Source organism: Streptopelia decaocto (assembly GCF_964273445.1).
Source record: "Streptopelia decaocto genome assembly, chromosome: 9".
In the NCBI taxonomy this organism is placed as follows: Eukaryota; Metazoa; Chordata; class Aves; order Columbiformes; family Columbidae; genus Streptopelia; species Streptopelia decaocto.
In genome coordinates this window covers 19,339,111-19,350,450 of record NC_138664.1, presented here as the reverse complement: position 1 = coordinate 19,350,450, position 11,340 = coordinate 19,339,111, and the positions used below count along the sequence as shown (strand labels likewise).

General features: G+C 52.6%; 1 protein-coding gene across 1 annotated transcript; it reads right to left on the bottom strand.

Annotated features, from left to right (window-relative positions):
• Window positions 1-7,318: 7,318 nt before the first annotated feature.
• LOC309443621 (cytochrome P450 1A5-like) lies at window positions 7,319-10,305 on the bottom strand (the record flags this gene model as incomplete). Its single annotated transcript, XM_082060729.1, has 6 exons — window positions 9,457-10,305; window positions 8,900-9,023; window positions 8,249-8,338; window positions 8,037-8,160; window positions 7,847-7,933; window positions 7,319-7,625 (listed from the first exon to the last, which is right to left on the bottom strand). Exons 1-6 carry the CDS (start codon window positions 10,300-10,302, stop codon window positions 7,319-7,321), a joined length of 1,578 nt encoding a protein of 525 aa, XP_081916855.1. The 5' UTR covers window positions 10,303-10,305.
• Between the last annotated feature and the right edge of the window lie 1,035 nt (window positions 10,306-11,340).

Below are 11,340 nucleotides of genomic sequence, written 5' to 3'. Positions count from 1 at the left end.
ATACAAAACCAACACCAAATAATAGTGACTCAATAATAAATAGTAATAACCCATTAATAAATAATAATAAACCAATAATAAAATGCTTAAATATCAAAATAATAATATGACATGATATCATGGTGTATATGATATAATATCTAGATGCTCTTTAAGGTCCTTTCCAAGCCGAAGCATTCCATTCTATAATATAATCACTACAACGACAATAATAGCAAAAATTATGATGATGCTAATAGGGGTGAGGGTGGGAGGTCTGGCTGTGGCGGGGGGACAGGGAGCAGTGGTAGACCTGGGTTGGACACCTCCCCACGTCTCCTTCCCGGGCTTCACTGCAGCACCTTTGGGAGGCCATGGGGTGAGGGCAGCACCTCACTGCGGGCAGCTGCCTGGGCTCTGGCCTCCCTGAAAATGTGGTTTTGGTGTCAGTGGCTGTTCCAGCAAGTGAAGAGGATGGAAGGAGCGATGGGAGAGGGGAAATGGCATTTGGACATCATGGCACGTTTCCTTATCCCCCAAGGTGGTCAGTTATCTGCTGCATCCCCAGCACATCCATCCCTGCGGAAGAGTGCAGGCTCACAAGTTCTGGGCCCAGGCAGCAGGTCCGGCGGGGACCAGAGACCCCCTGCTTTCTTCCATAGGCTGCTGAAACACCGAAGCGCGATGGTACCTCACAACATGGAGGTGGCTGTCACTTCCTGCCCTGGCGCTGCCGCAGCCATGTACGGCAAAGCAGGAAGCCCAGGCACTCACCTCCCTCCACTTTTTGGCTACCCCTTGCTTCTCCCCATGCCTCAGCATCCCTCCCACCGAGGTATGGGTGACCAGAAACCAGCCCAGCCAGAGGGGACAGTGCCAGCAGCTCCAGTAGCCCAGGGAAGAATGCCATTGCATGGGAAGCGATTGCAGCTGACTTCCCTGCATTGAGTGAGATGCCCCCAAGGGTCGGGGTTGGTGGGGGGGCAGGAACCTTTCCCACCTGCCTTCGCCCCTCTCCTGCTAGATAAGGGGCTTTGGGGGCTTAGGAAACAGGCCTGAATCCTAGGATGGGAAGGGAGGATGCTCTCCCTGGAATGAGGAGACCAAGAAGACTTGATGGAGAAGTCTGTGAGGGGGACTGCAGGGAACAGGGAAGGTGAGGGGACACAGAGAAGGAGATCCCAGTGGCTCAGGGAGTGGATTGCAAAGCCCGTCTTATATTTGGGGAGCATGTCCTTGTTCCTACAACGCGTGGGAAAGAGCCTGGGACCCACTGCTGGAATCAGGCACCCCAGGACCTTCATAGCCCCAAGCTTCCCCTGGGGACTCGCAGGTTTGTTCAGCAGCGGGGAGGTGAGGAACGGGCTCATCCTTGCGCAGCCCCTGAGCAGAGTGGTTCTGGGAGGAAACGAAACCAGCTCCTGCATCTGTTTGCACCAGAAATGCTCCCACAGATGCAAGCCCAAACCCACCCACGCGCGCATCGCTGCACCCACCCAGGCTTGCACATGCATCGCTGCACCCATGCACGCTCACAGGCACGGGCCAGGGACCTAGGAGAAAGAAGGTGAGACTCAGGTTTTTTCCCTCTGGGTATTTCCATCAGCGGGTGGGAATTTCGAGCAGATTTGTTGTGTGACAGTAGCTAGAAGTCTGGAAGGACCCTGAGGCTGGGCCATGCAGGAGATCCAGAGGGAAATCCTCTGGGTGCAGCTTGATGCAATGTCCCAGATGGGATTTCTCCCAGGAAGGGTCTTGGCTTGAGGGTGGGTGATGCCCTCGCTGGAAGGGTGGATGTGGAGGAGAGGTGGATGGCAACTTCCTTGCCTTGCACCAGGAGAGGGGGCCCTTCAGCTGGTGGGAATCAGCAGGAAAAGGAAAAGCAAAAAAAAATGCAAGAGAGGAGGAGCTGAGAATGAAATCCCAACCAGGCGATCTTCCTTTGCTTAACGGAGCGAAGCATGGGCAACAGCCCGCCCTGTTGATCTGCCTCTTCTCAGCAGCCACAGGCTGATTTAGTCTCTGTTGAGCAGCAGGTTTGGTGCCTCCGAGGGATTCAGGCAGCACAGGCTGGATGAACGGTGGGCAGGGAAAGGGGAGGGTTACTGCCTTGGATGTAGGAGACAGCAGAGAATCCACAAGCACCGGCTAGGAACATCAGAGGAAAGCTGGCCTGAAAGCTCTCAGCTCATTCCACCCTCCAGAATTTACCTTCGAGCTGAAAAAACCCCAAAGGGAACCAGGTTTGGCTGGTTCTGTGGCTCCCAGAGCTACAGGGGTGATAGGGAACGTGGGATGCTCTACAGGGGGGTTGGTTCCCTATAGATCCCCCTCCCCAAATGTGCCTCCCCCAGAAAACTTCGAGCGGGGTAAAACCCCTCGCTCGCCCTTGCTCAGCAGCGAGAGGCACTCGTGGAGCTGCTGTGACAGATGCCACGGGAGGGCGTTCATGGCCCAAACCCCAGCGGGAGGGGATAAAAATGCTTCAGAAGTGCCAAAGTGAATTAGGATCCTGCCATCCCCGCAGCACTGGCAGCCAGCCCTGGCACTCAGGGGGGCTTCTTGCTGCTGGTGCTGGCCCCAAAAACCTTCATTTCAAAGGTTCTTCCAGGGATCCCTCGTTCCCAGAGTGGTTTTAATTAAAGCAGAAGGGGAGCAGGTTGGGGACATTGCCTCTTGCTGGGTGGCTTTTCACCTCCTGTGTGGGATCAGGCTGGACGCCCTGCTCTGCCTGTGTCCCCCCATCAGCATCGGGGTGGGGGAGGCGTCAGCACTAGCCCTGTTTTACCCACCCCAATGAGGTTCAGGGAGCTGATTTTAGGGGCACGAGGGCAGAATGGTCAACTGGGACCTCTTATTACGGGGCCAGTCACTGGGTGGTGTATGGAGGGAGACAAGAGCCCATTCCCTGTGCAACCCTCCTGGATCTAATCTTGCTCCGTAGCAGCCAGTGCTGCTCTGTCACCAGCACACCCAGCACCAGCTTTGGGGACACACAGGTGACTGCCAGCCCCGGCTGCGTCCCAGCTGTCCATCCTGTGTTCTGGATTTGGGAAGTCCTTGAAACCCCACAGGCTTTCGGCTCACACTGCCAGTGCTTGCAGGACTTGGCGGCCCTGTAGGGATGTGTCTCCAGGGCAGCTCCTCATCACAAGCCCTGGAGTCCCCTGTCCCACTCTTTTCCTTCCCATCATGGAAAACCATGCCTATGCCAGGGTTGGCGGACAGCCAGATTTGAGGCTGTTCCATTTCTCCAGCAGCCCTTTGTGTGCAGGAAATGGTTATCTCTGCATCCTCATTGATCCCTTCTTAACCCAGGGACAAACTCCATCCTTTCCTGCCTTAATGTTCTCTGACTAATAGGTACCTTGTACCTCTAATAACACGGAGCAATCGATCGGCCCAAACACCATCTCCTTTCCAGAGTGAAGATGATGGTGAAGGGTGGGAGGAGGAGGAAGGGCTCGTACTGCTTTGGAAGCCCCCACAATGTAGAGACAGAACCACTTACCAGGTTTAATGTGTCCAGCTCTGTCACCTCAAGCTCTGCTCCATCCACAGGTCCGTTTGAGCAGATGACCAGCATCCTCTCCAACCCACTGCAGAAGGAAACTTCACCAAGGGAAGGTCCCAGCCAGATCCAACACCCAGAAGCTGTTCAGACTTGGAGCCTAAGCAGAGATTTTCTCCCCCAAAAGGCAGAAACCATCTGCAAAGCAGCTGCTCCTGGGGTTCAAAGCATGGGGGACCCAAGCATTGTCCCAAGAGTTGAGCTGCAAGGAGAAAGGTACTCTTGGGGCTTTCCTTCTCCACAGGAAGGAGCTCCCAAGGCCTGATGGTGCAGCGGGGTAAGCAGGACTCTGGGGCAAAGCCCACCAGATTGAGAGGATCGGGTCTCACCAGCTCAGAAGGAAGTGTCCCCAAAGCCACTGGCAGAAAGAAAGCACACGTGGCTCAGAAATAGAATTTAAGGTGTGATTCAGAGCTTTATTGTAAGCTCTAGGGCATCAAGAGATGATATTTTTGATGTCAAGGGGCTGTCATGGGTGTTGGGGACAAACAGCAAAAGGGAGACACCCAAGAGTTAATCCCTGTGGGGAGATGATTCCTGATAACAGATCTCACAGGGAGAATAAATAAACAGCCAAAGGAAAGAAGTTAGAAATACAGGATGCACTTTTAACAGAGAGGGTCAGTAAGTGTTGGAGCAAATCCCCTCTTCCTTCCATCCAGGAGGAAGAGCCACAAGTGATTCCTCTGGCCTGTTTTGGGGCTGGATATGGGCTTTTCTGGTAAGGAGATGCCACCACCCCAAATGCTGGCACTGGGCAGGTGTCTGGGCTCAAGGGAGGAGGTGTGCGGCTGCCTGGACCTTTCCCTGCAGGAATGAGGGGACTGGAAGCGTCCCTCAGCTTTGGAAGTGGAGCTGGAGCCCAGCTGCATGGCTGCTCTGTTGAGTCATTTTAAAACCCCCAATAAAACCAGTTGGACATGAGGTGATAAAAGCTCCCCCAGCTTATCACAGTCCTGATTCCAGTAATGAAATTGTGGCACTTGCAAGCTACCTGGGGAGTAATTGGAGGGCTTAACTGAGGAAGATTGTTAGGTGAAATACAAAGATAGGGGAGCCGGAGTCCCTTACCTGCTGTAAGCACTTGGGGCTTTCATGGCAATGATCGATGGATTCATTTATCAGGAAGCAATGGGGGACAGGAGGAGTTGAAGAGCTGAGATCCTGCACCCGCAAAGGGAGCAGGATGTCCCCATCTCTTCCTCGCAGAGGGTCCCTGGGTGGGGGGATCTGGGGGTGCAGCTCTGAGCAAAGAGCAGTGCAGAGCTGGGCCACCTTGTCTGATGCTCGGGCTGTGCTCGCCGCTCTCCTCCCTGCCTGTCGGGAGCTGCCAAGACGCCCGACAGAGAAAACATCTGGTGAAGGAGCCCACTCAGCTTTGATTTTCCAACCGTATTGTGCAGGAGAAGGTGGGATGCCCAAGTTTGGAGTCCAAGTGGCTGGGACTGAAGGGACAGTTTGACCGCGGCGTCCTCAGCAAGAAAGGGGGACCTGGGGTCACTAGGCTGTTGAATGGGTCAGCAGTGTCCCCAGGGGAGGCAATCAGCCCTTCATAAATGCCTCTTGGGAAGTCCTTCCACCACCAAGGGGTTATTTCACCTCAGTAATGTTAATATTAATCTGCTTATCTGCCCCGAGGCTATAAAACTTTCATGTCCCCAGGGAAAAAAAAAATCCCACTGTTCTTTCCTTATATCCGCACTTGCTTATTGCGAACCTTATCAGCAAACACAGGCAGCCTTCAGGGCAAGAGAGTCACGCAACGGCTTCAGCAAAGTGGACCTCTGGTCCTACACTAGTGTTGGCATTGCATGTTCCTGCTGCAGCTGGAGTCACCGGGCCAAGTCCACGAAAGCTTCTCCGCCCCATGGGGTTGATGTAACACACTGCTGCCGAGTCCCTGTCGGTCCCAGTGCTCTGGGTTAGGCACTGAGAGACGAAGATCCATGTATAGGATTATTCCACCTTCCCTGTGCAGTAAATGAATGCTGGCTTTGCGATGTCCCCTGTGGAAAGGTGGTTCATGACTCTGTTGCCTTGACCCATGGTCCTTGTCATAGGTAGTGGAGATGTTATTTGGCTGATGGACCTCTTGAGCTGTCCTAAACCATCCCTTCACTTTTCCTCCAAGGCCTCTGGTATACTGCAGCTCAAACCACGGTTTGGACCTCCTAGTCCTCAACCTCGCTTTTCCTACAATATTCAGATTATGACACTAAGCAGTGAAGGCAAAGCCAACGCGATATGGAGTGAAGCTCTTCGGGTGCTTCAGTTAGCTCAGGTGGGTCTGAGGCTGTGTCATCTCAGTGTTTCATCACAAATTGGTGACCAGGCAAGACCTAGACATACAGAAACAGTTACTCCTTTTCATTCAGGCTTGTTTAGCGGGTCTGAACACCTCCTTGCTCTAGCTGGAATCTCCCTGAAGTCTTGGGCAATCAATTCCCCCGTTTTCTTCCTTAACACTCTCCTTCTGCCTCTTCTTGGATGTTTTTGTGCAACACATGATGAGTGATTGATATTTGGACCTGAAAGTTCTCATTGGTCAGGGTCTGGGGCTATGGCTGAGCAGATGCCACCCATGGGAACAGATTCAAGAGCAGTGCGTGTTGCACCAGATGGTTGTACTTGTTCCTGTATCATCGCTTGCCAGGTACCGGGTGGCTAATGTGGCTTTGCGTGCAAGTTGAAAAAAAGGAGGCACCTGGTTCTACTGGCATGGGTTGACTGGCAGCCAATGTAAACTCTTGGGTTTGAGTTAGAGAATGTCCTGTTCTCCTTGTGAAAACACCCTTGCTCCAGTCTGGAATATCGGCAGCTTGATTTTCTCAGTATCAAGGGGTAAAAGTGTCCCCCCTCATGGCATTCAGGGCCAGCGTTGACTCTGGCGGATGAGGCTTCAGGTGGCTGAAGTCCTCCAGCACGCTGGGAGGCTTTCCTCCAGCTCACTTCATTTGGAGGATCCCTCTCATTTTTCTGAAGAAAGGAATCTGAGCAGCAGGAGAACCCCTGGTGCAAGGTTGACAGATTCTCAAAGAGGCTCCAAGGTGCTTTGAGCTCCTCTATGGACAAAGACAAACCTCTTCCAAATGGGATCTTAGAGTGATGTGACAAGTCAGCTAGGAAATCAAAACTAGAGCATAGAAACAAGGGAACAGGCTGTCCTTAGAGGAGTTGGAGAAGTATTAGCATTTTTCTAAGATTTCCAAGGTTTGGGGTTTTTTTTCCCCTGCAAACACATCTTCAGTGAAGGTAAATTTCAACCAGGGAAAATTTATCCCCTGAATAGTTTGGAAATAGTGATACTGGCTGGACCTCAATAACATCATCCTCATCTCCACCCGAGCTTTGGGCATCGCTTCAGCCGAGATCTTAAACATCAATGGAGGCCGTGGAAATACGGCATGGGTAGGCTGTCCTTCAGCTATCAAATGGTTCTAAAAGGATACAGCCCAGTACTATTCAGATGGTCTGGTTTGGGGTACATTCCCTTTGCTGTAGCAAAACACAGTTTGCACGCCTCATAAATGTGCTTTTTGGTACTAGGACTAGATGTGGTGGAACATCCAACGTTTGATGGAATATCCAAACCCCAGAAATGCTAGGAAAGGGCAAGAAATGCTACAAAGTGAACAAGCTAAGACTGGAGTTTCAAGGGTTTCAGTTTATTATATCATCCCATAAAGCTGTACCAATCCCAGCTTTGCTTACAAAGATACCCAGGTCTTTTCCCCCTGGTGATATCCAGGCAATGGAGAAGCCCACTGCTCAGCTCAGGCTCTTCATGGGGAAGCGCAGCTTGACCTGGAAGTGCTCACATCTTTCGTGCTTCATGGACAATCCATAGATCGGCGTCATGTCCACCTTCGTGCCGTTGCAGACACTGAACTCCAGCTGCTGCAGCAAGGTGGTCAGGAAAAGGAAGACCTGCCACCTAGCAATGGTTTCCCCAATACACTTCCTTTTCCCTAAGCCGAAAGCCTGCACTTTCTCCCCATCCACTTTTTTCACTTCGGTTCCTTCAGCATTGAGGAAACGCTCAGGGTTGAAGGTCTGTGGATCCTTCCAGAGTCTCCTGGAAGGGAAAATATCAGATGCTGAGATGGTGTCTTCTGGCCACAGGTGTAGCGGGGACACTGGCAGGTGGAGCTGTCAGTAAGGATATCCCTGAATTTAGTATTTACGTCACCTGCCCCTTTTCTCTTAAAGCAGGTTGACCCCACTTCTGCTCCAGAAGATCACTGGTCAGGAAGGGGCCTGCCTGTTGCTGCAGGAGGTACCTTGGAAGGTACTTACTCGTCATGATTCACTTGCCACTGATTGATGAACACGCAGCGGTCCTTGGGGATGTAGTAGCCATTCAGCACCGTGTCCCTGGTTGTGCTGGAGAGAGAAAAGACTCTGAAGAGTCTGGAGGCAAAAAGGTTCTTCTGCATCCTTAGAGGGCTACTAGTTTGCTCCTGATGCTGATGAAGTAAGGACTTACCTGTGCGGGATGGTGAAGGGCAGGAAGGAGGAGTGCCTGAACATCTCCAGGATAAAGGCTTCCGTGTAGGGCAGTGAGCCCCGGTCCGACAGCCGCGGTCTCCTCTCCTGGCCGATGTGCTGGTCTGTGGGACGGAGAGAGGGGAGAGTTGGTTGGGGTCAGCCCTAGCCAGAGAGGTTTTGGTCCCGGAGGCAGCAGGTTCATGGACTCACCTAGTTCATCCTGGATCTTCTTCTGGATGTTGGGGTATGTCACAAGATACATGAGGCTCCAGGATAAGGCAGTTGTCACGGAGTCAAAGCCTGGTCAGAGAGGAAAACAAGTAGATGAGGTTTGTACAACATGCAGGGCACATGCCTCGACTTGCTGCCTAACCATCACATGAAGCAGGCTTGGGTAGCTAAGAAGGTGGAGGACATCTTGGCACACAGTAAAACTTGGGTTTCTATCCAATTGGAGAAAACTTTGCTAAAATATTCTGCTCTCATGCACCCTGATCCACCCTTGGATTATGTCAGGTTTGTATAACTTCTCTGGAATTGAGGGAGTTTCCACAGAGTAACTCAAAGATGAATCAGTCAGTAGACATCTCCCTCAAGCAGGAAAAGCCACACTGTTGTGTGAAGCTTGACTGAGCTATAAGCCGTGCCCTTCGCTTTTCCCTGGAGCCTCTTTCCAGAACTGATGGCCTATGCTGGTCTCCAGGGGTGTCCCTGGAAGGCCCAGGAAGACCAGTGAGCAGGAGAGCAAGTGCTTAGAACCAAGTGGCTGCCTGGTGTTGGACAAACATGGGTGAGACAGGGCAGCATCACGAGGAGCCTGCAAAAATCTGCAGTAGCTGAGGGACTGATGGGAAAAGGTACCTGCTCCAAAGAGGTCATTCACAAGGTTGATGATCTTCTCCTTAGGGATCTGCGTGGTAGCATTTCCTTCTTTTTTGTCTAGGCACTGCTGAATGAGGGAGTCAGTGATGTCTCGGACATTGTTCTGAGAGGAAGAGAAGACAAGTCATGGCAGCAGAACCATCAGAGGGATGGGTGTTACTGAGCAACAACTTGACGCTGAGGGATCCCAGGTTCTTAAGAGGTCTGGAGAATATAATGTTTCAGCCCCCATTGTCCCTACTGTGTTTGTCATCTATGAAAATGAGGAGATGGTTCTCCAGGGAAACTGTGTCACAGATCAGATGTTCAGTCATCAAACTGCCCCTATCACACAGGGCCGTGGAGGAAGACTGCAGTACTGGGCTGCACATGGAGAGGCTACAAGTGGGTGACACTTCCACTGGAGTTGCTAAATGCAGCAATAGCTGCAAGAACACAGATTGACGCTTGGCTGCAAGAAAAGCAACTCACTAATAGAGAGGGGCAGAGAGCCGGAACACGTCTCTGGTGCAGATGAGGGACCAGTAAGCTCTTACCTTGTCATAGGTCTCATAGTGCTCTTTGAGAATCTTCTGCAAGAAATCAAACATTCGCTTGTTGAAATCTTTAAATACAGTCATGGCACGGCTGGGAAGGTACTGGAGCACGGGGATGAAGTCAGCAGGGTTGCCAGCAGCAGCCACACTGCCGAACTTCTCGCTTTCATTCACTATTTTAAGCAGCTCTTGGTCATTGTGGTCATAGCGCTTGCCAAAGCACATGGCACAGATGATGTTGGCCACAGAGACCACTAGGTACCGAAAAGGGTCAAATCTCTTCTCCTCCTCCATCAGCTGCAGGAACTTGGTGATCACGTACTCGGCCTCCTTGGAGACGTGCTCCTCCAGGAGGCAGGTGGAAGAGGAGGTGGGGCTGGGGGCGGTGGAGAAGGTCTTCAGGGCATTCTGGGCCAGCTTTCTGCGGGCTTTCCACACCTCCCCTGAGTCGGGGCTGAAGGACAGGCTCTGGCCATCTATGATGTAACGGAAGGTGTAGAGGTCAGGGCGCCCCATGAAGTCTTCTCCTTGCTTCACCAGCGCTTGCCTGATGGTGTCCAGCCCGCTCAGCACCAGGACGGGCCGAGTGCCGATCCTCACCTCCATCACATCCCCGTACTTCTTGCTCAGCCTGGCCAGGACCAGGTGTGGGTCCTTCCTCAGCTCCAGCATGTTGCCCAGGATGGGGATGCCTCTGGGTCCAGGGGGGCTCTTCAGCCCCTGGGGCACGTGCCGCCGGCGGGACTGGGTGAGCAGGAAGACCAGGCAGAAGACGGCAGCCATGAGGACAACCTCAGTGGCCGAGATAACGCCTTGGCTTCCCACCAGCGACATCACAGCCTTCATTGCTGCTGGTGTGCGGGAACCCTACAGGAGTTAACCAGAAGAGCCAGGATTAGCGAAAGGTTGAGTCCCGCAGATGTTCCTGGTGGGAAGAAAAGGCTCCAAGCACCCTTAAGCAGTTCATAGGGACGGAGCTGCCTGTGCAGCACTTTGGGGCTTTCAAGGAACAACAGTTGGAGACCTACACAGACTCTAAACATACCCACTGCTTAAGGGGGACCTCAGAATCCCCCAGACCTCTAAGTGAACCCCTTCCCCTGCAGAAGACCCCAGTACCCTCTTGCACAACCATGGTTCCTTCCCAGGGGAGACAGTCCATTTGCAACAAGATACAGAAAACTGCAGCTCAGAAAAGAGCAGGGAGGCAGGTGGGGTGGAACAATAACTCCTCAACGAAGCTGACCCCATCTGCACCAAAACGGTGAAGTTTTATGGCCAGCACTCTGGATTTGCTGGGTGGCCACCATTGCGTGGGGGCACAGGGAGCAGGGGTGCCACAGGTCACACGGCTCATTGGTGGACAGCAGGGAGAGCCTGGTGCATTAATTTCTCCTTCAGACTCAAATATGACCTTCCTGGTCCTATATCCATGTTCAAAAACAAAACAGACACAGGTTGTCTCCTACCTTGAGGTCCTTGGGGTAGACAGGGTTGGATTTTCTGCCAGTGGATCCCGGCAAAGATGGGCAGAAGGTGTCTGGCCCAGGGAGCAGAGGGGACCCTCTTTTGCTGCCTGGACCTTCTTCTTCTGTCTCCTGGACCTTCCTGTCCAGCCAGCTGGAAGGCCATGGCTTTATATGTGCTCCTTTCGTGCCACAGTCCTGTGCTTATCTCAGGGGGATCATAGCACAAGTACACTGAGGAATAGGTACCCATTAACAAACTAGGCTGAGCCCAGCTGGAACCGGTCCAAGAAACCCAGGCAGCTATGTCCTCAGTTCCAACAAGCTCTGGGGATGAACTTTGAATTCTGACAGGGCTGCCCAGGATGGGGAGGCAGAAGGAGGATCCTAAGCCCAGCCCTGGGGAGGACAGGGGAGA